Consider the following 25,779-nt stretch of genomic DNA (forward strand, 5'->3'; position numbering starts at 1 on the left):
CTATAGCGTGGTCTCACTGCCCATGTCCCGGGCAGCCTTTTCCGTGTCGGTGTCCTCGTAGTCCGACTCCATCTCGATCTTCACCTGGGGCACGGCACAGATGGGGTTTCGGGAGTAGTTAAAGGCGGGAGACGATGGGCACGAGATCTTCAGGTGAAGGGTGATACTGGGGGGCAGGAGGGGAGAGGGGGGTGAGCAGCCAGGGCTGCTGCCCCCACCCCAAACCCGCCCCGGGGAAATGCTCCGGGGGATGCTGAGTTTTATGTATAGTTTTTATGTTTTTCTTATGTTTTCCGGGTTTTTTTCATATTTTTTATCTATATTTTCCATGTATTTTTCATTTTTAAATCTATATTTTCCCTATTTTTGTATTTTTCATCTATATTTTCCATATATTTTTCATCTATTTTTTCATATATTCACATATTATTCCTATATATTATTTTCCATATATTTTCCATATATTTTTTGATATTTTCTATATATTATTTATATATTTTCTAAATATTTTCATATATTTTCCATAATTTTTTTCATATATATATTTTAATGTATATTTTCATATATATTTTTTAATGTATATTTTCCATATATACTTTTCATATATTTTCATATATTTTTCAAATATTCATATATTTGGTAGATTGTTCATACATGGTTATATTTTTGGCATTTTTCCTACCCTTTCTCCTAGATTTTGGAATTAAATTCTGTTTAGTCTTAAGGAGAAGAAGAAGCTGGACAAGGATATTTTGTTTTCCACCAGAACTCAAAAGGCAAAGAAGCCGCAGTGGGGCAGAACCTGGGGGAAACTGCTTCACCAGCTGCTCTTCTAATTGGACAATATTTGTTAGATTTATTATTTATAGATTTAAGATTATTAATCAACCTCGTAAAAACTGTAGGAATTCTCTGCCCCTGAAAGCTTTCCTTTAAAGACTTTCTTTTATATCATCATTTTAATGCTGTTTGGAAAAGTTTTGTGTTTTATTCCAGGCTACTGCTGAGAAATTAGTGAAAATCTGACATTCTCCCATCAACCCACAGAATTTGCAGAGCATATTCCCAAAATTTCAGGATTCAGAGTCTGAGAAATCCCCATGGCTGTCACTGAGCAGAATTTTTACAGCTCCAAACTCTCCCTCTGGTACAGCTCCAACCCCACAGCAGGGACAACAAAACCACCCCAAATCCCGAGGCACGCTGTGAAAATCAGCCTGGATATTTTGTAATTGCTCAGGGATGGTGGAGCCAGGAGGATGCCCAATTTGTCCCCCCAGGGATGGGGATCCCGGTTACCTGCGATCCATGTCCGAACCGTTTGGGGAGGAGTCAGAACGCAAAGCTCCAGGTGGAGGCCCTCTTTCCTGGGGGGACATGGAGCTTAAACACCCCCAGGTGACCCCAAAAACCCCCTGGTCACCCACTCCCCGCTGCATCCTGGGGCAAAATCACCCAATCCCACCTTTCCTGGGCTGAAATTACCAATTCCACTTTTCTGGGGCTGAAATCCATCCCACCATAAATCCTATTACCAATTCTAATTTTTTACACACACTCCTTTAGTTGTTGTATGCTCTTATGGATGGATTCTGAGTGATTAGATAAATGCGTACAATACATCCCTTTCCTGGGCAAAAATCAGCAATCCCATGTTTCCAGGGCCAAAATCACCAGTCCCACCTTTCTCAGGCTAAAATCACCAATCCCTCCTTCCTGGGCCGTGGGAGGAGGAGGAGGAAAGCTCCTGGGAATCGCAGATTTTGGGGGTGATCAGCGAGAGGAAAGGCCCTGCCAACTGTGCCAGCAGCAGTTCAGGAGTTAAAAACTGAGCTCAAACCCGCTGGGGTTGTGGTGCAGCCTGGAATGAAACCCCCCCAAAATTTATTCCAAGGATTTTTGGTGAAGGTGGAGCACAATCTGCTCTTTCACAATTGGAAATCTCCAACACGAGAGGCTTTTGGGGGCTCCAAACACAGGTATTTTTCATGAACCCCCATCAGCACCAGCTGGAGGGGCAACAAAACCCAGGAGATGGCCAGATGGGGTTTTTTTTTGAGATTTACGGAAATCTTGGCAATGCCCAGGCCTTGAGATGAGTGGTGCTCTGGCAGCTCCTGTGCCTCTCCCATCCTGCATTTCCCCTGATCCCGGTGATCCAGGGGGGATCCCGGTGTGTGTCCAGCGGGGTTAGTGCCGAGCGGAGCCCATGGGAGGGGTTAGGAAGGGGCTCCTGGGCTCGGTACTTACGGCTGAGGCAATGGGGGCCCCCATTTCGGGGCTGCGCGGGCAGGGGCTCCATGGGGATCTTAATGACTGAGGGAGGTGGGAACTGGGGAAGAAATGGGGAAATTCCTGGTGAAGGCAGTGCCTGGAGGGCTCTGGGACCGCCTGGAGCTCCCAAAGGGACCCGAAACCTCCAGAGGAGGAAGAAGAGGAGGCTTTGCCTTCCTCTTCCCAAATCCCCGGGCTGGAGTTGCACAGAGGCTTTGAGCGATGGGTGCTGTGCCCTAAACAGGAGGATTTGGGCTCTTCTCCCTGAGGATTTCCTTTTCTTTGCTGTGATTTTCCAGCTTTTGGGACATTCCCTGGAGCCTCTTGTGAGCCCTTGAGCCCCTCACTCAGCCGGAATCCCAGACTTTCATCCCAGACCTTCACCCCAAACCCGGAGGTTCCAGTGGGAATTTTCCCTCCCCAGCTCTGGGATGTCCCCACTGTCCTCAGGATCCCCCCAATGACCTCGTGCCCACCTCCTCGTCACTGCTGCTGTCGCCTTTGTTGCCTTTTTTCTTCTTCTTCTTGTCATCCTCCTTCTTCTTCTCCTTCTCGGGGATGATGTTGTCGATCCAGGCCAGGTCGTGTTGGGAGAAGACGAAATCCAGGAGCCGCCTCACCAGGATCAGGGCCAAGATCTGACAGGGGAGAGGTCCAAGAGCGTCTCAACCCAAGATTTGGTTACCACCATGCCAAAAATCCCTTAAATCTCAAAAAGCCCTCTGGAGTGAAGATGGGATTACCCATGTTGCAGAAGATGATGGCAGCCATGGTGGAACCATGATAAAAATTCCATTAAATCCCAAAAAAATCCTTTGGGTCAAGGATGGGATTACCATGACAGGGAAGATGATGGCGGCCATGGTGGAACCACACCAAAAATTCCATTAAATCCCAAAAAACCCCCTTTGGATCAAGGATAGGATTACCGTGATGGGGAAGATGATGGTGACTGTGGTGGAACCATGCCATAATCTCCTTAAATCCCACAAAACCTCCTTTGAGGCAAGGTTGGAATTTCCATGGCAGGGAAGATGATGGTGGCCATGATGGGACCACAACACAAATTTCCTTTAATCCCCAAAAACCCCTTTGGAGAGAGGATGGGATCACCATGACAGGGAGGATGATAGTAGCCATGGTGGACCACACCAAAAATCCCAAAAAACCCCTTCCAAGGTAGCATGGGATCACCATGACGGGGAGGATGATAGTAGCCATGGTGGACCACACCAAAAGTCAAAAAAAACCCCTTCCAAGTTGGATGGGATCACCATGATGGGGAAGACGATGGTGCTTGTGGTGGGACCACACCAAAAATTTCATTAAATCCCAAAAATCCCCTTTGGATCAAGGATGGAATTACCATGACGGGGAAGATGATGGCGGCCACGGTGGATTTGAGGATCCAGAGCACAGCCAGGCAGACGATCTGCACCAGGGTGAAGAGGTGGATGCGGCGCAGCGGGACGTGCCGCAGGAACACGTAGTCAGGCTGGTGCTTGGCTGGCATCAGGAAGAGCTTGCAGCGATCCCAAAACTGCCCAGGGAGGAAGGCCCAAGTTAATCCTCTGCCCCAACCCACAAAAAAACCCCTCTTAGTCTCCAACATGGAGGAAGAGTTTCAGTGATCCCAAAACGACCAGGGGAGGAAAGCCCAGGGTTAATCCTTAGCCCCACCCCCACAGGCTGCCCAGGAAAAGTCTCTCTTGTTCCCCCCAAATGGGGAATTCGCAGGTTTTTGCTGTTTCTCTGAGGGTTTTGGGTATCTGCTGTTCCATGCATGGAAATTTTGGAGTAAAAATCCTCCTTTTGGAGCCAGTGTGGGACAGTCTGTGGCCAGGGAGGAGGACGACAAGGAGGATGAGGAGGACAAGGAAGAGGAGAAGGAGGATGAGAACAAGCATGAGGAGGAGAAGGACAAGGATGAAGACGGAGGACAAGGATGATGAGGAGGAAGGACACTCACCTGGATGCCATTCAGCGATGCCACACCCATGTAGAGGAAGACCCCGTAGAGCACCGGCATGGGAATGTACTGGGAACAGGGAAAAACCACAGCCCTGACCCCAGGGAAGGCAGCAGCTCCTCCCCAGGGACATGAGGACGGGGCAGGATGCATCTTTTTCATCCCCATGTCCCAGATCTCTGCAGGGAGGGGGGAACGGGAATGTTTTACCTTCAGGATAGGAGCCAGGAAAACTGAAATCCCCGTCAGCACGAAGACGATGATGCCGGTCACCCTCTGCTCCCTGGAGTGGGGACAGGAGCAGGATCAGCCTGTGCTGGGCTCCCCTCCCCGAGGAACCACAAAATCACGAATGGGAATGGGACTGATCCACTGGGATCATGGATCCAACCCCAGACACCTCAAAAATATCTCTGGGAACAGTGTCCAAACCTGGAGCTCCAGCAGCCTCGTGGCTGTGCCCATTCCCTGGGCAGTGCCCAGCACCCTCTGGGGGAAGAACTTTTCCCAAAATCCAGCCTGACCCTGCCCTGGCACAGTTCCAGCTGTTCTCTGCCTCCTGTTCCTGTCACACAGAGCTCAAGGTCTGTCCCTCCTCTCCCCCTCCCAAGGAAGCTGGAACTGGGATCAGTCACCCCCCTCAGCCTCTCCAGCTGAACACCCCAAGTGCCCTCAGCCACTCCTCGTGTGGACCCCCCAGACCTTTCCCCACCCTTGTGTCCTTCCTTTGGACTCTCCAATAATTTACTGTCTTTTTTACACAGTGCCACCCAAAACTGGGTGAGTTTTGAGCTGAGGCCACCTCAGCCCAGAGCAGAGCAGGACAGTCCCTCCCTGGCCATGCTGTCCCTGGTGTCCCAGGACAGGGACGTCCCCCCAGTTCCAGGACACAGCTCAGACCCACCTGAGCCCCCCAGGACCCACCTGACCCCCAGGAACTGGGGCTGCTCCCCCGGGGCGCTGGTCTCGGTCTCCATCTTGAGGCTGTCGATGTGGGCGATGGAGATGACGGTGGCGGCCACGTACCAGGGCAGCCCCATGAAGGAGCACACGGCCATCAGGATGCCCACCCAGAACAGGTCCAGGTGGTACCCGGCTGCCTTCTGCAACACAGCATGGGGGGCTCTGCATTGTGGGGTTCCCCCAGCCCAGCACCACGGGGTGCCCCCCAGTCACCCCCCCGAGGCCTCCAGCAGGGCCTCAGTGTGCCCCAAATGGCCTTGGGGCACCCTGCATCACCCTGCTGCACCCCAGATGGGAATGGGGCACCCTGTGTCATCCTAAAACACCCTGTGTCACTGTGATATCCCCACACAGACATGGGGCACCCTGTGTCACCCCGTATCTCCCCACATCACCCCACATCCCCCTGTATCCCCCCATCTCATGCCATATCACCCCCCTGCATCCTATTGCCCACAGAACTTCACCCTCCAGGCCCTCCAGCACCCCAAACCCGCAGCTGGCCAAGGCCAGGGGCAGCCCCAGCCAGAGCCAGGGCAAACTCCCAACCCCACCCCAAACCTGGGTGCTGTGAGGGATCCCAGGGTGCTCTGGGTGTTATGGGGGGTCCATAGGGTGCCCTGGGGGATCCATGGGATGCCCTGGGTGTTGTGGGGGATCTCCCGAGTGTCTCACCCGTAGCTTGTGCTCCTTCCTGTTAACGATGACGGCCGTGATCTGCTGGTCCATGAAGATGAGGATGGTGACGAGCAGGGCGGGCAGGGCACTGGCCAGGTACACCCACCACGGGTTCTTACCGAAGGGGAAGACGAACCAGCCCCGGTCCACACGGGTGGGCTGGGAAGGACAACGGGGTTGGAACCTCGGGAATGGGGCACAGATTGGGAAAACCCAAGGGCTGCTGGTTGGGGACAACCCCATTGCCCCATACTGGATTCATCCTAAATCCTGTGCCCCAAACTGACCCCAAATCCTCACTGGGACCCTCATTGGGATTCTCATTGGGATCCTCATCAGGATCTCCATTGTGATCCTCATTGGATCCTCATTGGGTTCCCCTTTGGGATTCTCATTGGGATCCTCACTGAGGTCCCCATTAGGTTCTCCACTGGGGCATTGGGGTCCTCATTGGGATCTTCATTGGGATCCTTATTGGGTTCTTCATTAGGATTCTTATTGGGATCCCCATTGGGATCCCCATGTCACCCCCTGGATGGGGGAGGAGAAATCCTTCCAGAACAGAGTTTTATGGAGTTTTGTGGTTTTTACCTTGAAATCGGTAGGCACTTGGAGCTTTGGGGTGTTGAGTCCAAAAAGCACATCCAGCCCCACAAACATTAATATGGACATAAAGATAGAGAAATCACTAATGAGCTTACGGAGCTGCCAGGAGAGAGTGGGAGAGAGAGAACAAAGGGAAGGAAAACAGCAAAATAGAGAGGAAAATGGCAAAAAGGAGAAGAAAGCAATAAAAAAGGAGGAAAAATAACAAAACAAAACAAAACAAAACAAAAAAAAAAAAAAAAAAAAAGGGGGGGGGAGGAAAAAAAGGAAAAGCAACAGAAAAAGAGAGGGGATAAAGGAGGAAAAACAGTAGATAAAGGAGGTAAAACAATAAAAAGGGGAGGAAAACCAACAAAATGAAGGGATGAAAACCAAGAAAAAAGCAAGGGGAAACAATAAAAAGGGAGGAAAATTACAAAAAAGGGAGAACAAACAACAAAAAAGGGAGGAAAAACAACAAAAAAAAGAGGAAAGAAAGTTAGAATATTAGAATATTGTTAGAAAAGACAAAGTAGCTTTTCAGAAGGTGCCTGGAGCTGTGATATTCCCTAAAAAACCTGGAGAGGAGCTGGAAAAAGAGTGGGGGAGAGGAGAGGAGGCCGAACCTTGATGATACTGGGGATGTGGAGTTTGGGGGTGTCCAGTCCGAAACAGGCGTCCACTCCACAGAAGATCAGGATGGAGAAGACATTGGAAAAATCAGCAATGAAAGCCCTGACCTAGAGGCAAGACAGGGAAACGGGGTTGGAAAGGGCAATTAGCAGGGTGGGAAGGAAATTAATGGGATGGGAAGGGAATTAATGAGGTGGGAAGGGAATTAACAGGGTGGGAATGGAATTAATGGTGTGGGAAGCAGAACTGGGATGGAGATGTTTGCACCTGCTTTGGGATCTTTCCAGCTCCACTCAGCCACAGATAACCTGGGAATAACCCCTAAAATCCACATTTTCTCACCTTTCTTCCATGAGGTGAGGTGTTATTGGGATTGTGAGAGGCAAGAGAGAATCCTGGAATAGTTTGGGTTGGATAGGATCTCAAACCCCATCCAGAACCACCCCTGCCATGGGCAGGGACACCTCCCACTGTCCCAGGTGGCTCCAGCCTGGCCTTGGACATTTCAGGGATCCAGGGGCAGCCACAGCTCCTCTGGGAATTCCATCCCAAATCCCATTTAAATCTCCCCTTTCCCAGTGGGAAGTCATTCCCTGTGTTCTCTCTCTCTGTCCCTGGTCCCCAGTCCCTCTCCAGCTCTCCTGGAGCCCCTTTAGGCCCTGCAAGGGGCTCTGAGCTCTTCCTGGATCCTTCCCTTCTCCAGGTGAACATTCCCAGCTCTCCCAGCCTGGCTCTAGAGGGGCTCCAGTTCCTCTGGGCTGCCCCAGCAGCTCCCCACCCTGCAGGTGGGGTCCAGCTCCGCAGGTGGGAGTCTCACCTGAGCGGGGCCCGGGCGCACAATCCCCCCGGAGCTGCTGCCCACGCTGGGGCTCAGCCCAGAGCCCCTTTGGGCCCCCTCGTGTCCAGCCTTCACCCACCCCAAAACCCCTCCCCCAATGCTCCTCTCCATCCCTTCATCCCCAGCCTGGATCCACCCCAGGCATTGCCAGGGGCACCTCCAGCACTTGGAATGGTCAAACTCCATGAGATCCCCTGGAGCTTGTCCAGGTCTCTCTGCATGTCCCCATCCTTCAGGATTGTCCCTTAGTGTCACCTGCAAACTTCCCGAGGGTGCCCTTGACCCCTTGGTTTCCATCGTTACTGAACACATTAATTAACTCTGGCCCTGACAGGGACCCCTGGACACCACTGGTCACTGATGTACCTCAGACTCTGGGGTGGTGACCACTTCCCTGTGGATGGGATCATCCCACCCATTCCTCATCCATCATCCCACAAATTCGTATCCATTAATTGTTCACTCTTTAATTGTCCACCCATTAACCCAACTCCAGTCCCAAGAGGAGGATGTCATCAAAAGTCTCACAGAATTCCAAAAATTGCCTAAAACCTCAGGAAGGATCCCAGTTGTGGTCAAAACCTCCTAAAAACAGGGATTTATTTTCCTGGAGTTCTTTGCCTCTACCCAAAACTCCCGGCAGCTCCCATTTTCCCTCATTTTTGGGAATGGGGTTGGCAGAACTTACCTTGGTGGGGAAATAGCGACTGAATTTGAATTTTTTCAGGGTCAGGGTCATGGAGTAGGTGCCAAAGAAGAGGATGAAGGACATGAGGGCCAGGTCGGGCACGAATTTGCAGGATTTTCCCACTAAACTGCCACCGTATTTGAGACATTCCTTCTTACTCAGCTGCGTCCAGTCCAGAGCTGTGAGGTTGATAGCATTGGACTGGTGAGAGACCCCAAAAAAAGCAAAATTAGCAAAATTTGAAATTATTGCAGGGGAAGGGGGAGTTTCAGCCCAAATCGAGCAGAATTGGCATTTGTAAGGTGCAGCATGGGAAGAAAGGGAAATTTCATCCAAGCCCCCAAATCTTGAACTTTAAGGGATTCCATTGTACAAGAAAAGGGAAATTTCCTGTCCAAGCCCCCAAATTTTGTACTTTAAGGGAGTGCATTGTGCAAGAAAAGGGGGATTTCACAACTGAATTGGGCAAAATCAGCATTTTTAACAACTGCAGCTTGCAATAAAAGGAAATTTCCTGGTCAAACCCCCAAAAACAGAAGGTTGAGCCTTTTCAGCATGCAAGGGAAGGCAAATTTACAGAGCTGCTGCCACTGGGGTACCCAAACCCACAGGAAAACCACAGAGCTGATATAAATTTGGGGGGGAAGTGTGGAACTGGTGCTTCTGAGCCCCACTGGAAACCCAAACCAGCCGAAATTTGAGTTTCCCTCACTCCGAGCTGCTCATCCTGGCCCCTGGGTGTGAAATCCCTCAGATTCGCCCTCCCTGACCCAAATTTCCCACCAGGACGAGCAGATCTCGTTTCTTACCAGAGAAACATTAGTGGTGTTTGCTGCCACTGGAGCTGAAGCATCGAACAAGGTCACGTTGGCTGCGGGAAAGGAGTCAGTTATTGAGGTTTTGGGGCTAAAACTGAGCTTTTGGGCGCTCACACCGGCCGGGCTTCACCTGCTGAGCCCAGCAGGGATCGGCAGCCCCAGATTTTGGGGGAAAATTCCCCCTTTTCTATCCCCGCAGCCACTTCTCCCTGATCAATCCCACACGCCGGGGAGGATGCAGCGGCTCCCGCAGCGGCTTCTCCCTCCGGGGCTGGCGAGGTCCGGAGCCAGAGGGGATTTTTTGGGAGCTTCCCCGTTCCTAAAATTTCCAGGAGTTTCCCAGTGAAGCCACCAGGAGTGGGGTGGGCCTAAAACCCTGGGGGTGGAAGGCTGGGGAAAGCAGACTGGGCATTTTTGGTGGGTTTTTTTTTGGAGAGGCGGCACCCAAATCACACCCAATTTGCCTTTTTAAAATCATTATTCATTTTTTAAAAAATCGTTTTGGTGTCATCAGTGCAAAATTCCATCTTTTCAGGCCCCTGGCACCTTCTCCTCCTTGGCTCTTCAGGCGATGCAGCTCCGCAGCTCCGGGAGCGCCCCCAGGTTCTCTCGGGGTGCCCCTAAAAGAGGGAATTCAGGAATTCTGGGGCCGCTTTGCCGCCCCCCTCTTCCATCTTCTTCGCCAAGCGGGAATTTTGGCCGCCGCCTCCATCCCCGGCGCCGGGGATTAATGAAGGAGAAGCTGGGTTAGGACAGAGACCCCGGGACTGCCGGGACTGAACTCTGGGGAACAAACCCGGCCCTAAAAACATCAGCTTTGTTCTCATTTTTCTCCTCCACAACCTTTTCTTTTTCCACAAACCCCATTTTGGGATTTCTACGCCTTTAAAGGGCGGCACGGCACCAGTGGGATTAAAGAGAGGAACCCTAAGGGCTCTACACAAACCTTTTTAGAGAGAGAGAAAAGTCAATTACATGGGAAAAAAAACCCAACTGAACCCCCCCGTGGGGGGAGAGTATCAAATATTAAAATAATTTTAATATTTAGAAGGTGATACTCACTTGAGATTGAAATCAGCCCCAATTGATGTGTGCAGCAGAGACAAATATGGGACAAATCAGTTATAATAATCAAAAATCAGCACGGATGAAAAAAAAGGGAATTAAAAAAAAAAAAAAGGATGGAGGGGGGAATAAACATAATTTCTAGAGGAATTTTAAATCCAGCATGGACACCGCTGCCTTGGGCAGCCAGGGTGAGGAGTGGGATCGGGAACTGGGGTGCAGATTTCTCTCGGCTGCTCAGGGTTTGCTCGGGATAGGGGCTTGGAGAAGGGGAGACCTCCCTAGAGGCTGAAGGCTCCTCCTGCGGGAGCTGCTGGGCGGATCCTGGGGGCGTGCTCATGGTTCCATTCAGGAATTCCAGCTCTGGAGGTCCCGCAGTTCGGGTTTGGGGGGCTCGGCTTGGGTTGGTTCTGGGTGCTGCTCTGGGCTCTGGGATTCCAGTGGGATCGCAGCGCTCGCGGAGGGGTGGATGAGCAGGAATTGAGGAAAAAAGCAAAATTAAACCTGATCGCTGCGATCGAGCTCTCCTTGGAATGGCAGATGCGTTGGGAATGCGTTGACAATGCGCTGGGTGGAGAGTCTTGGATGCTTTTCTTGAAGGAAGGAGATGGGAGAATTTCACCATGACCTTCATCCACCATGACCTTCATCCACCATCAACATCCATCATCACCTTCTTCCATCATCGTCTTCACTCACCATGACCTTCATCCACTGTCGCCTTCATCCACCATGACCATCCATCATCATCTTCATCCACCACCACCTTCATCCACTGTCAGTCTCCTCTGGCTGCCACTGGTGCTCCCCAAAATTCAGATTTTTGACATAAATTCAGCTCATGGGAGAGCAGGTGGTTGCTGCCATGAGCCCAAAACCGTCTCCACTCCCTTCCAGGAGTATCCGGGCTTTAATTTGGATCTGGGATAATCCAGGACGTCTATCCAAGAGCAAAACCATGGAAGGACCATCTCCTCTGAGCCTGATGGCCTCTCCTTTTGGGAAAGGAGTGAAAAAAGAGGAGTAGAAGCAGTCCATGGAGGTTTCCACACCCAGCTGGGACATCCCAGGGTGTCCCAGACACCACAAAATAACCACTCTGGGTACTTTCTGGAGATTCAGTTTCCATCGGCAGCAGGCTGGAGTGACCTGAAATGTCCTTTTATTTCTTCCATATTTCCTTCTAATCTATCCAGGTCTGGCTGCTCCAGGCTGAGATCCGATCCTGACTCTCCGTCCGCTGTGTCCCAGGAAGCACCGAGTCATTCATCCAAGGGGGTAAAGCTCTTCCTCCATCTTCCAAACCCCCTCGGAGGAGGACAGTGAGGACGAGGTCTCTCCACCCCAGGCAGCTGCCTCCTCCCACATCCTGGGCCAGCAATCCCATGGGATTAATCCACGCCAGGACCCCCCCACCCCCGGCTCCTGCCCGGGCAGCCCCGGGATGAACTCACCTGGGTCGGGGGCCACGCACTCGCACTTGTACATGGTCACGTAGTCGGGCTTGAAGTCGGAGTTGATGGGGTAGTACTTGAAGGCCCCGATCATCTTCTTGATGGCGTCGTAGATGAAGATGAAGCTGATGAGGGTGGAGAAGCCCTCCTCGGTGAAGCGTGTGATGTACTTTATAATGAAGCTGGCGTCAGTGGCCACCAGGATAAGGCACTGCAGGGCCGAGTGCAGCCCGATCCACAGGCGGAATTCCATGTAGTCGATCCCATTGCCTCTGGAAGAGGGGACACATAGCCCTGTGAGAGCGGCTGGGGGCTGGGGGACACATCCTACTGGCACAGAGACGGGCCCTGGTGTCCCCAGGGGTGGCCCAACACTTACTTGCTGAAGTCGAAGAGCAGCTTCTCGAAGATTAGGATGGGCCCAGTGCTGCTGAGGATGATGAGGGGCTGCCCGGCAAAGAGGCAGAACATGGAGCCAGCCATGGCCGTGCCCAGGAAGCTCTCCATGACCCCCTGGGGATGGAGCAGAGGCAGCGTTACGGGGGTGCTGGGCCACTCCCTGTCCCCAAGGATCCCCCAATGGAAATGGGGCTGAGGGACCTCAGGTTGCACCCGCTTGAGACAGTTGGGATCATGTCCCATTGCTCCTGGCATTGCCATGGAGGAGATTCTGGATTGCCAGTCCTACCTGGCAGGGAATGCCCAACCCCAGAAGCTTGGCATGGCACAAGTAGGCTAAAATCCATTCCTTCCCACCCCATGCCATGCCATCCCATGCCATGCCATGGATCCCATCCCACCCCTGCCTGTCCCCAAGCCGGTGACATCCCGGGCCACACCTGGTAGTTGTCAGTGGCGTCCCCCAGCAGCCCCCCGAAGGTGATGGCGTTGGTGATGCAGCCCAGGTAGATGAAGAGGATGGCGGAGATGGACTGGATATGGAAACCTTCGTAGAAGTCGCTCGGGAACCAGGGCAGCTTCCTCTTGATGTCCAGGTAGAGGCCACCACAAAACCTGTGGAGACACCACCGAGGGCCTGGTGACTCCCACCAAAACAGAACTGTGGGATCCTGGAGTAGTTTCGGTTGGGAGGGACCTTAAATCCCATCCCACCCCTGCCATGGGCTGGGACATCTCCTGCTGTCCCAGGGTGCTCCAGCCTAGCCTTAGGCACTTCCAGGGATCCAGGGGCAGCCACAGCAAATCTGAGAATTCCATCCCAGCTGCCCCCCACCCTCCCAGCCCAGAATTCCTTCCCAATATCCCATCAAATCTCCAATTTCCCAGTGGGAAGCCATTCCCTGTGTCCTGTCCCTCCATCCCTTGTCCCCAGTCCCTCTCCAGCTCTCCTGGAGCCCCTTTAGGCCCTGGAAGGGGCTCTGGGGATTCCCTGTATCCTTCCCTTCTCCAGATGAACATTCCCAGCTCTCCCAGCCCAGCTCCAGAGCAGAAGGACTCAAGCATCCAAGAATCCTGGAATGGTTTGGGTTGGAAGGAGTCCTGAAGACCCCTCAGTCCCACCCAGGGACATCTCCCCCTATCCCAGGCTGCTCCAAGCCCCATCCAACCTGAGCTTGGACACTTCCAGGGATCCAGGAGGGGCAGCCACAGCTCCTCTGGCCAGTTGGGAGATGTATAAATATGGGATATATAAATAGATTTGGTGCTGACAAAAACCTGTTCCCACCAGGATTTCACCCGTCCATGCCCCAGGACACTCCAGAATCAGCCTGAAGGAGACTCTGGCGGATCTCGGCACCCTCTGGAGGTGTTTGGGGGGTGGCTCCTTGCTCACCTGCCAGTCCAGGCCAGCTCCTCCCCGATCTCGTGGACTTCGGGCATCTCCCCATCGTCGCTGCCGCCGCCGCCGCCCCCGGCGCCCGCCCCGCCGGCCGCGCCGTTCATCTGCCCCACCTCGTTCAGCGAGAACACCGACTTCCTGCGGGACACGGCACCGGATCGGATCCGCTCTGGCACTGCCGGATCAGCACTGCTGGATCGGCACTGCTGGATCGGCACTGCCAAATCACAGAATTCACAGAATTCACAGAATCACCAGGTTGGAAGAGACTTTCAAGATCATCGAGTCCAGCCCAGCCCCAACACCTCAACTAAACCACAGCACTGAGTGCCACATCCAGTCTGTCCTTAAACACATCCAGAGATGGTGACTCCACCACCTCCCCGGGCAGACCATTCCAGAATTTTATCACTCTTTCAGTAAAAAACTTTTCCCAATATCCAACCTAAATTTCCCTTGGCCCAGCTCTCATTCTGTCAGTGCTGCCTGGATAAAGAGACCAACCCCACCTGAGCACAGCCTCCTTTCAGGGAGTTGTAGAGCGTGATAAGGTCATCTTTGAGAGTGATGATGTCACCTCTGGGAGTGATAAAGTCACCCTTGAGTCTCCTTTTCAGCACTGCCGAACCCTGCATGGTGTGAGGACCATGGCCAAGGCCGTGGTGCAGCTCTGAGCCTGCACCGAGCATGGGTTTTAGGGTGAATTTGGACAAATCCAGAGCTGGATTTGCTCACTTTGTGAAGTCATGGGTTGGGTTGGCTTGGGAGGGACCTCAAGGATCATCCAGTTCAACTCCTGCGCTTCCACTAAAAGTTGTTCCAGGAGAGTGGAAATGTCTCTGAGCCAAGCTGGGAATAAAACCTGCTGCAAATCCAGCATTTCTGGAGCATCTAGAGGGGTTATTTCCAGGGACAAAGCCAAACAAGGCTCTTGTCCCCCAGAACTGGGCACACAGAATGGCCACAGGGCTGCTCCAGCCCCGTGGCCCCCACCCACCTCTTCTCAGCTGAGGGCACTTTCTTGGGAGGCTCAATGCGAATGTTGGGGTCCCACTCGCCAGGCGGGAGGACAATGACCTCATCCAGGAACTCGTCGATGCCGGCGATCAGGTCCTCCCTGTCCCGGGCTTTGTAGGCAACATCACTGAAGAGCTGGGAGTGGACGACACAGGACAGGGGTCAGCCTGGCCACGGCCTCCAGTCCCATGTCCTCCTGGGGGGCTTAAATCTCAATTTTTGGGGTGAGAAGGTGGAAATTGGGGGGTTTTTTTGCTTGGTTCTGAGCCAGGGGGTCCCCAACAAGGGCTGGGGTTGGCCTCAACTCACATCGTCCACCATGAGAGTGGCGATGGCCCTGCCAATCTCGTTGTAGGACTTGGCTTTTCCTGCCGGGCCGAGGAGGATGAAGAGGAATCTGGGGAGAGAACAGCACCCATGTTGGCCACTTGGTGCTCTGGTGCCACCAGACCACTCAGTCCCCAGGGGACAGCACCCACCTGGTGGGGACGGGCACCTCGGTCACCCCCCCCAGCATGGTGGCCTGGAGCAGCCTCACGAAGGCCACAAAGGGCTTCTCCAGGAACTCCACCTCCCCCACCAGCACGTTGGAGGCCTCAGCGTCCTTGGGGATCTTCTTGATGAACTTGTTCTTCAGCTGTTGGGAAAGACAAGACCAAGGAAGGGAGTGGTGGCCAAAATTTGGCTTGTCCCCCTTTTTTTTCCCTTTTTTACCCAAGTTGAAGCCTCAGGCTCCAAGATTTCACCTCTGGTTGTCCCAGGGGCCCCAGAGGTGGGGACTGAGGAGCCACAGCTGGGAATCAGCCAGCAAAAATTCACAAAGCCAAATTGCTTCAAAAACATGGCTGAGAAAACTGAGGCTGGCTCTAAAATGCCTCCCTAGGGCTCTGCAACCCAACCAGCGACGTTTGGTTTTGCTCTCCTGGGTTCTCCGCAAGGAAAACTCCCTGAAATCCCCCTGTGGAAAAGCCCCACGGATGCTGGAGTGAGCCAGAAACGTTTCTGGAATTTATTTGCGGCCGCAAACTCCTGCATGGCACAGGACCCCCCCAAAGCCCTGCATGGGGGAGGTTTTGGTCCCTTTTTCCTCCCCAGCCCCATTCCTGGAGCTGGAACAAATAATGGGAGCAGGAAACCTCATTCATGGATTTGTTCCCCAGGTCTCTTCTCCCCTGCAGCTCTTTTCATTACGAGCCTAGAAGGGTTCAATACCAAGCCAGGCAGGGAGTTATGATAATCTATATGGCAGCATGAGGGGAGGCATGTGAGCTGGGCAGCCGCCCCTCCCTGTCCTAATCTTTTAAATCCAAATGGAAAAAAAAAAAAAAGAAAATCATAATAATAAAGCAACTCCTCCAGTGCAGCTCACAATAAGACCAGGAGTTACCAGTGGCCACTAAGCTTCATGTAACACTTAAAAAGTCCCTTTGTAGTGGGCCTATTAGAGCGATTAAACCTAAATGCTTTGCATATTTTGGGATTAACCCTCCGAACCCCATTGCTGGAGGGGATATTTGGGGTTCCTGCGTGGGCACCAGGATGGACTCATTCTGGGAGGTGGCCGGGAGAGCTTTGTGGTGTCCCTATCCCTTGGCTCCCAGCAGTACATGGATTTCCATCCATGAAATCCACGGAAATAAAACATTATTTATTGTATTTGGACTTGCCCTGAAGTGCATCACCCCAGGTAAGCCCAGTGAGGACATCCCAGGGGAAAAGCAAGTTGTTATCCCATTCCCTAAAAATCCAGGGCAAGTTGTTATCCCATTCCCTAAAAACCCACAGGGTTGGTGGTTCTGCCTTCAGTTTGCAGTGAAATCACGAACAGAGACAAAGCAAAGGTCCTACAATGATCCAACCATTCCCAGACAAAGAGTCCAGGATGGGAACAGGACAAAATCCTGCTGATCCATCCCATCTCCAAACCGGGATCTACCAGAGCTGGACCTGCTTCCCAGCTCCCTCCTAAAAGCAATCCCAGAAGGAAAAGCCCCCTATGGCCTCTCAGTTGAGCTTTGCATTGAGAAACCCCAGGAAAAACAGATCCCATCCCAAATTCCAGCCCCTCATCTCCAGAGCTGAATTCCTGTGTGCAAACCTCAGAGCTCGGATGGGATTTACTGCCCTCTCCCAGCCAATCCTTTAGGATCTCTACACTTCCAAGCACCTTTCCTGTCCTCCCTGAAGAACTGGAAGGAATTTTTGCCCCACCCTGATGGATCTGAGCAGCCCCAGCCTCCTGGCTCATCCCTAATTCTGTGCTGAGAGCGCAGGTGTCACTTCTGGGGCAGCTTCCCTGCGGATCCACTGCAATCAATACAGCCATTAACTCCCCTAATTAGGAATTTGTGCAGATGTCAGCCAAGCCAAGGCTCACATGGACCCGACCAACCCCAGAGCCCAGCAAGGATCATGTCGGGATGCTCCTCCCAGTAGGATTTTGGGATTTTGGGATGGATACCTGGTCAGTGCTTGGCGTGTCCGAGATGTCGTTCATGCTCCGGCTCTGGGCGTGACCTGGTGGAGGGAAGGGAGGGAATGTGAGGAAAAGCCACCCCTGGTGCCAGGAGAAAACCCAGTGGGGAGAATTTATGCAAAGAAATAAAATGTTGTTTATGGCATTTGGGCTTGCAAAGCAGCAGCAGGGCCGTGAAACCTCAGGAATTAGGGAAAATTCCTTCTCTGAGAAGGTGGAAAGGCTGGCACAGGGCAGTGATGGAGTCTGCATCCCTGGAAGGGTCCAGAAACCATCTGGATGTGGCACTTGGGGACACTGTGGTGGTGCTGGTGTTCAGTGATCTCAGAGGGCTTTTCCAACCCTGATGGTCCCAAAGCCCCATTAAATGGGAGCACTTCCAGTCTCAGCTGCACAAACCAAGCTCCCAGGTTCGGGTTGGGATTTCCCACCTGCCCTCTCCCAGCCAAGCAATCTTTTAGATTCCCTCCCTCTTCCAAGCCCTGTTCCTTCCCTCCATAAAGATTTCAAGCAATTCTTTCCCCCACCCTAAGGATCCTGAGCTACACCAGCACCCTCACTCATCCCAAATTCTGTGCCACACTTCTGGGGATGAGGGCTGTGGTGGGCCCTCATTCCAACCTCCCACTCTGCCCTGGGGACTGGGAACGTGGCTTTGCAGGGAATTTGGTTGTCCCGGGGGTGTTCTGTGGTGTCTGTGCCCCACTCACGCAGGCGGCCGTAGCTGGCGCTCTGCCGCACCCGCAGGTCCTCGGTGGAGCGGTGGAAGGTGGCGCCGGCGGCCGGGCCCCGCGCGGGGCTGCGGGCTGGGGAGGAGAGAGGGGCCGTGAGAGCAGGATCCCGTTGGGAATGGGGGGCAGGATCCCGGTGGGAATGGGGAGCAGGATCCCCGTGGGAATGGGGGGCAGGATCCCAGTGGGAATGTCAGGGCAGGATCCTATTGGGAATGTTAGGGCAGGATCCCATTGGGAATATCAAGGAAAGATCCCAGTGGGAATGTTAGGGCAGGATCCCATTGAGAATGTCAGGGCAAGATCCCATTGGGAATGTGGGGAGCAGGATCCCATGGGGAACATCCTGTCGGGAACATTGGGAGCAGGATCCCATTGGGAATGTTGGGAGAAGGATCCCATGGGGAACATCAGGGGCAGGTAGAGAAAATTCATCTGCCCAGCACAGGAGACACCAGCAATTTGTTTTTCCCTCCTGTGCTCTAATGTCACCCATGGGAATATTCCTGTTGGCAATGAGGGGATGCTGATGAAAATGTCCCACCCCAAATCCTCCCGCCCCACACAGGAGCCGCCACCCCCCACCCTACCCCAGCGCTCCCTTTGGGGCCACCAATGGCCCCTTTCTGCCCCTTGGGAAGACCCAACACTTGGTTTGGGTTTTTAATCCCAGAATTTTCCCAAGAACCCCACTCTTGGGATCTGCCATGGACTCCACACTCCAAAATATTCCCATTTTCCTCCATTAAGCTCCGCATTTCTCCTCCCTAAACAGGCAACAAATCCCGTTTTTCATCTCGGATATTGATGCTGAATTCTTCACTCTAAACATTTTCTTTTCCCTCCCATATTTTCTGTCCCAACATTTTCTCAAGAAACCTCCTAAATTCCCAAAATTCCTTTTGGAAAACCCTCTGGACCACTTTTGCCAGGCTGGTCTGCATCTCTGCAAGGCCCCAGCTGTCACCACTGGGAGTCTCTCCCAGTTTTTCATCATTAAACCAAATCAAACGAGAGACAAAATTCCCGCTGGATTCCTGTGCTGGCAGGATTTATCCCAATATCCATCACCAATGTCACAACAAACAGAATGGACTCCCCTTTCTCCTCCATTCCCTCTTTGGAATGCCCCTCTTCAGGAACTCGGAGCGATCCAATGCCCTCCATTCCATTTTTAGGAATTAAACCCAACATTCCCAGAGCTGGGTTCGGTTTTGGTGGAATCTGGGCAAATCCTGGCTCAGGAATCCGGAGAATATGGGAATGGGAATGTTGGTCACTGATGGTCACTCCCAGGAGCTGCTGACCCCGGGAGCAGCCGCAGCCCGGCAAATCCCGGGCTCCACTGAGTGACCTCCCGCTAAACCCAAGTGGATAATCGGGAAGACGACCAAATCCCCTTTTGTAAGGGCTGGGAAAGGCGGGATCAGCCGGGAGCAGACCGGATTTGTCTGTGGCGGCCGCACCAGGAAACCCCCGCGCCAAGCCACAGTCTCCACACTGCGCCATTGTTCTCGCGTGATGTCATCACATGGTGACATTGTCCCCACAGTGATGTCATCACATGGTGACATTGAGCCTACAGTGATGTCATCACAGTAACATTGACCCCATACAGTGACACTGACCTCACCAGTGACATTGACCCCACACTGTGCCATTGTCTTTGTGTGATGTCATCACATGGTGATACTGTCATCACACAGCACCATTGTCCCTATAGTGACGTCATCACACAGTGACGTTCTCACACTGTGGCATTGTCCCCACAGTGACATCATCACGCAGTGACTTTATCATGACACACTGATGTGTGATTGTCCCCACTATGATGTCATCACACAGTGACATTGACCCCCACCATGATATCGTTGGGCAGTGACGTCCTCACATGGTGCCATTGTCCCCATGATGACATCATCACACAGTGATGCTGTCATCACATGGTGCCAATGACCCATGGTGATGTCATTGCACAGTGACATTGGCCCCACACAGAGACATTGTCCCCATGGTGACATCATCAGACAGTGACATTGACCTCACACAATGACACTGTCCTCATGATGACATCATGACACAGTGCCATTGTCCCCACAGTGATGTCATCACATGGTGCCGTTGTCCCCACTGTGACATCATTGCACAGTGCAATTGTCATCACCCAGAGCCATTATCCTCATGGTGATGTCATCACACTGTCATTGTCCTCACACAGTGACATTGTCCCCATGGTGACATCATCACACGAAGACCATGTCCTCACAGAGCACTACTGTCGCCACTGTGATGTCATCACAACACCATTGTCCTCACATGGTGATGTCACAATAGAATGGCATTGTCACCACACAATGTTGTTGTCATCACACAGTGATGTCACTGCACAATGATGTCATCACACAGTGCCATTGTCCTCACACAATTATGTCATCATACAATGATGTCATCACATGACATTCCCTTCACACCATGATGTCATCACATGATGATGTCAACAGACACTGATCTTGTCCCTCACACAACAATGTCACCACACAATGGTGTCACCACACAGTGACATTGTCATCACACTGGGGTCTTGTCCCTCACACAACGATGTCATCACACAACAGCATCAAGATGGTGACCTTGTCCTACCCATATCCCCACCCCCTCACACAGCACCGTCCCTGTCCCAAACACCTCCCTGCCCCCAGCTCCTCATGACCCTGAAACCCACCAGGGCAGAATTCTGGGTCCTTCCCAACAATGAACACACAGGTGTCTCAAACCCCTGGGTTCCTTCTTCCCTTCTCCTGAGCTGTCCCTGCCCAGCACCTCTGGGTGTCACCAGGCCGGGCCCCGGGGCCTCACCAGTGTTGGAGGACACGGATTTGCCAATGTCAGCCAGGGAACGGTGGATCGGCTTCTTGGTCTGGTGCCGGTGCTTGCGGAGGAGGACGTAGCTGAGCTTCTCCCGCAGCTCCGGCTTCAGCAGCCCGTCCTCGATCTGCTTCTCAATGACATCGTCTGCAAAAAGTGGCCATGGGGACCCAGGGGTGAACCCCAGAACCCACAAAATCTGTTCCTTGAGCACTGAACCCCAGAAGCCCCCAAAATATCCCATCCTCAATCTGCTTCTTGATGACATGGTATGCAACACGTGGCTGTGGTGACCCGGGGTGACCCCCAAAACCTCCCCAAAACGTCACAGCCTCAGTCTGCTTCTCGATGACATTGTCTGCCACACCCACCCACGGTGAACCCCAGAGTCCCTCAAAATCTGCTCCCTCTTGCATTGAACCCCAGATCCCCCCAAAATCGGCTGCTTCAGCACTGACCCCTAAAACACCCCCAAAATCTGTTCCTCGAGCAGCCCATCCTTGATCTGCTCCTCAATGACATCATCTGTAAGCACCCAGCCACAGTGACCCAGGGGTGATCCCGAAAACCTCCCTAAAATCCGCTCTTTGGGGGCAGTGACCCTCCCCAGATCCCCTCTGAAATCTCAACAAAACAATTTTTGGAAGCAGACAGTGGCTCCCAGCTCCTTCCTTTGCTCATTCCCGGAAAAACTCAGAATATGGAGCAAACAAATGAGTTTAAATCCATAACCAGCATTTTAGGACACGGGGCTCATACTGGAACCCTGGGCACCGAGAATTTCAGACTTTCTGTGCTGACAGGCATTGACCCCCAAGCAAACACTGCATTTGAAACTTGCAGAAATTGCAGAAAACTGCATTTGACCTGAGGCCTTGGAAAAGGCTTCCAAAATTGAGTGATAGCATTGGGATTATGGGTGTGTAGTTTGAATAGAAGTGTGTAATATCACATAGTGGAAAACTTAGAGTTTAAGGGTTTACAATATAGTAATATATACATAAAGCAAGATGGAGGTTTTAGATGGAGTTCTTCTTCACCTTCTTCTTCATGGGTCTGGGTGATATTTTGTAATTGAACAGAAAAATCTGCATTGTGGGCCACAGGTGGGTTTATTAGGTTAAAAATAAAAATAACTTTGGTGTCATTCCTTAATTGGACAGTTTATCCTTAAAAGGCCTTAGAGAGAAAGAGAGAGAGATGGGAGTTCCATTTTTAGTTTGTTAGCGTGAAGTGCTGTAGGACTCACGGCTTGTGAGACTGTAATAGAGATAAGGATTAATAAACATCTGAATGGAACAAATGTTGGGTGAGGGGCAATTAACAAACATCTGAGTCTGAACAAGAAACTCTGTCTCGAGCATTTAATCCCGAGCCTGGCAAAAAGAAGATGAAACAGAGCAGAGTCCTCCCTACCGATGATCTGTGGCAAGGAGTATCCGTCCAGGTCCAGGAGCACCGTTCCCGTCTGGAGACACGTCCGCAGCTCAAAGAGGCTGTGCAGGGACAGCGTGGACACGTGGGGTTTGCTCCACCTCTCACCACCTTCCTCCACCTTCTCCTCAAACTTGATCCACCTGGAATGAGAGCGGGATGAACTCGGAATGGGGCTGTGAGGATACGGGAACAGCTTTTCCTGGGGAGTTTCCCTGCTTGGAAATGCTGGGTAAATTCATCTCACTAAATTCTCACTCGTTATCCAGCCTGGGAAGGGAGAATCTGGTGAAGTCATTCCCAAAAGTGCTGCTTCCAGGATTGTAGAGGCGAGGAAAAACTCCCAGTCCCACCAGGAAACCCAAACCTACAGATTTTTTTCCTACTCAAATTGCTCCTGTGAGGTTTGGGAATTGTGGAGTGGAGGAAAAAGTCCCAATCCTACCAGGAAACTCAAATCCATGGATTTCACCCTCCTCAAGTCACTCCTGGGAGCTCTGGGAGCTTTTCTCATGGAGGTGACCTGGTGTGAGCCTGGATCTGTTCCTGCCTGGAGCAGCCTGTGGGAGAGCAGATCCCAGAGCATTCCCAGTGTCCCAGTTCCTTAGGAATGCTCAGACCCCACTCTGGGCAATCCATCCTGACCCTGGGAGATCGGAGGATTCCCAAACCCTGGGAAATCAGCCCTTCCCTTCCTTGATTTTACAACAAAAACTCCAGAGAAACTTCTGGAATGGGGTAGATGATTCCTCCCAAATTCCTGAGAGCAGGGTTTGGGCTCCTGGAAGGGCAGCTCTTGGTTTTTTTGGGAAAAAGCGGCTTTTCTCCCATGGATTTTCCTTCCTGGAGTTTAACCTGACCCATCTGAGCAGGCACCACCAGGACCTGGCCTCCTGCTGCTCTAGGTGGGAAGGATAGAGGAGGAGAAGGGATTTTGGGAACAGCTGATGACCCCAGAATGCTGAGGGGGAAGGATGGGGAAAGGCCAGGGTGGGATCAGCTGCTGCAAAAATGGTGCCCCCACTAAAAAACTCCCAAAATATTACCCAGGAGCACTGGAATGCTCTGACAGAACCCCAACACCCCCCAAAACCCATCCCACAGCTCCCTTCCCCTGATTCCTCTGGAGAATTCCTTTCCCCAACTCTTCAGCTTTTTCTGGGATGGAATTCAAGCTTCCCGCCAAGCGCCAGCACTGCTCTCCCAAAGCCGATTACGCCGCTTCTCCTCTCCTTTCTGCCCCATTTTCCAAGGAATTTGGGTTATTAGGGAGCTCGGGCCACAGTGTGGGATTCGGGCCACGGCTCCAGCAGCGCCTTTGCCCCAGTGTCGTCATCCCGGGATCCTTTGGCCGAGGTTACAGCCAGTTCCCACCTGCCTGCTGCTCCCAGCATCCCAAATTCCCATTTTTTCCCCATTTATTGTTGATTTAGGTGCTCCCCTGAGGATAAAGAGTCCCAACGTGGCTGGAGAGGGGGAGCTGGGACTTGGGAAACCTCTGTGATCCTAGAAAAAATTCCCATTGTTCCCCACTTATTGTGGATTTTTAGGGGCAGGTGGAGGTGCTCCCCTGAGGATAAAGGGGCTCAACCTGACCGGAGAGTGGGAGCTGGGACTTGGAAAATCGGGAGAAATTTGGAAATCTTCACCTCCAGCCCTCCCTGATAAAAATCCCGATGCAAATGTGGATTTTTTGCCTGCCAAGATTTTCAGGGAGTGGGAAGGCAGAAATAAACCTCGATTTATGGAAAATTAAAGATTTTACCAACAGAATCCAGACACTGCAGGGTTTGGAACCAGAGAGATCCTGAGGAACTTCCCAAATTTCAGCTGATGCAAAAAAACAGCCCAGAATTTGGGATGAGCATCCACAGGGCCCGATCCCAATCTATCCCAATCCCTGGGATCAGAATTCCACACCCAAACTGGGAAATCCTACAGGAAAGGCTTTGAGATAACACCTGGACCCCCTTCCCCAAAAACACCCCAACCCCACTGGTCCTTAGACAGCTGTGGTCAGGAAAGGAAAATCCTGCTTGGATTTGGGATCTTCCCACGGAAAAGATTCCACTTCAATGGAGAAAATTCCACTTGCAGCTCCTTTGATAATTTTATTAAGGATGGAGCAGGTGGGGTTGGTTTTTTTTTATGGATCAGGAGTGGGAAAAGTTTCACTCTTGGCCTGGCTGGAGAAAGTGTAGAGGGGAAAAAAACCTGGGGAAATGTTCTTTATTCCCATTTCCTGGCTGGAATTCTCCAGTTTCCCAGCAGCTTATCCCATTTTTTTCACCCTCCCAGCCCTTCCTGCAGGGCTTTGGTGACTGGGAGGGGGAAAAGCTCCAGCTCTGTGATTGATCCAATCTGAGGAAATTTGGGATAAGCTGGGAAATGTTCTGGCTCCTCCCCAGGATGAAGCTGAGGTGCACATCCCCCTAAAATCCCATTTTCCCTGCATTTCCCTGATTTGGGAATGTCCCTTTTAAACACCATTATAAACAACTCTAATTCCCTGATAGTCCATTTTCAAACCCTCCCCAAATCCCATTTTTCCAGCATTTCCCTGATTCAGGAACATCATTTTTTCCCAATGCTGATTCCCTGATATTCCATTTCCCTCCCAAAATCCCATTTTCCCAGCATTTCCCTGATCCAGGAACGTTGTTTTTTCCCCGATGCTCAATCCCTGATATCCCATTTTCAAACCTTCCTAAAATCCCATTTTTTCCAGCATTTCCCTGATTCAAGAACCTCCTTTTTCCTCAATGCTCATCCTCTGATATTCCATTTCCATTTCCCCTCCCCAAATCCCATTTTTCCCACACTTCCCTGACTCGAGAATGTCCTTTATTAACACCATTATAAACAATGCTCATTCCTTGATATTCTATTTTCAAACCCTCCCAAAATCCCATTTCTCTGATTGAGGAATGCCCTTTTTTTAACACCCCTAAAACCGACGCCTGTTCCCTGATCCCATTTCAGGATATTTCTGGATGGGATTTTTTTCCCTGACACATTCCCGGATCCTGGCTCACCTGGCAGATTCCTTCCACTCCATCTCATCGCCGTCGTGCTGCAGCGTGTCCATCTCCGTGAAAAGTGTGGGATTGGGGGGCTCGTCGTCCTCCCCCAGGATGTAACGGAGCCGCTCGGCAGCTGGGGACACTGCCGAGGGGAAAAGGGCTTTAATGCCGTGGAAAACAGGAAAAATTCCATGGAAAACAGGAAAACTCCAAGATCCTGCTCCATTCCCACCGGGAAAGGCCCCTGGGGATGTTTGGGATCACAGAAAAGGGATAAAAATGGATGAAAATTGGAGCAAAATGTTTGAGGGAATTCCAAATTATCTCGTCCCAAATTCCCTGTGGGAAGAGACGTGGGATGCTGGGGAAAGGAGGAGTGGGATAAAGTCCAGGAACCAATTCCTATCAATTTTCCCCTTCCAGGAGTTCCCTGTGCTTTTTCCAGGGCTATCCCACATTTTCCCCTC

General features: G+C 51.9%; 1 protein-coding gene across 1 annotated transcript; it reads right to left on the bottom strand.

Moving 5' to 3' along the window:
- SLC4A5 (solute carrier family 4 member 5) lies at positions 1-25,392 on the bottom strand (the record flags this gene model as incomplete). Its single annotated transcript, XM_083880277.1, has 23 exons — positions 25,325-25,392; positions 22,272-22,432; positions 20,847-21,002; positions 17,970-18,065; positions 17,245-17,300; positions 15,263-15,420; positions 15,093-15,180; positions 14,764-14,918; positions 13,761-13,904; positions 12,805-12,979; positions 12,345-12,478; positions 11,966-12,237; positions 9,438-9,499; positions 8,629-8,829; positions 7,096-7,209; positions 5,882-6,043; positions 5,168-5,346; positions 4,454-4,526; positions 4,244-4,312; positions 3,641-3,814; positions 2,751-2,912; positions 1,300-1,367; positions 1-166 (listed from the first exon to the last, which is right to left on the bottom strand). The coding sequence occupies exons 1-23, from the start codon at positions 25,375-25,377 to the stop codon at positions 1-3; spliced, it is 3,078 nt and encodes a 1,025-aa protein (XP_083736403.1). The 5' UTR covers positions 25,378-25,392.
- Positions 25,393-25,779: the final 387 nt, after the last annotated feature.

The sequence above is a fragment of the Zosterops lateralis genome, assembly GCF_965231275.1.
Source record: "Zosterops lateralis genome assembly, chromosome: 30".
NCBI lineage: Eukaryota > Metazoa > Chordata > Aves > Passeriformes > Zosteropidae > Zosterops > Zosterops lateralis.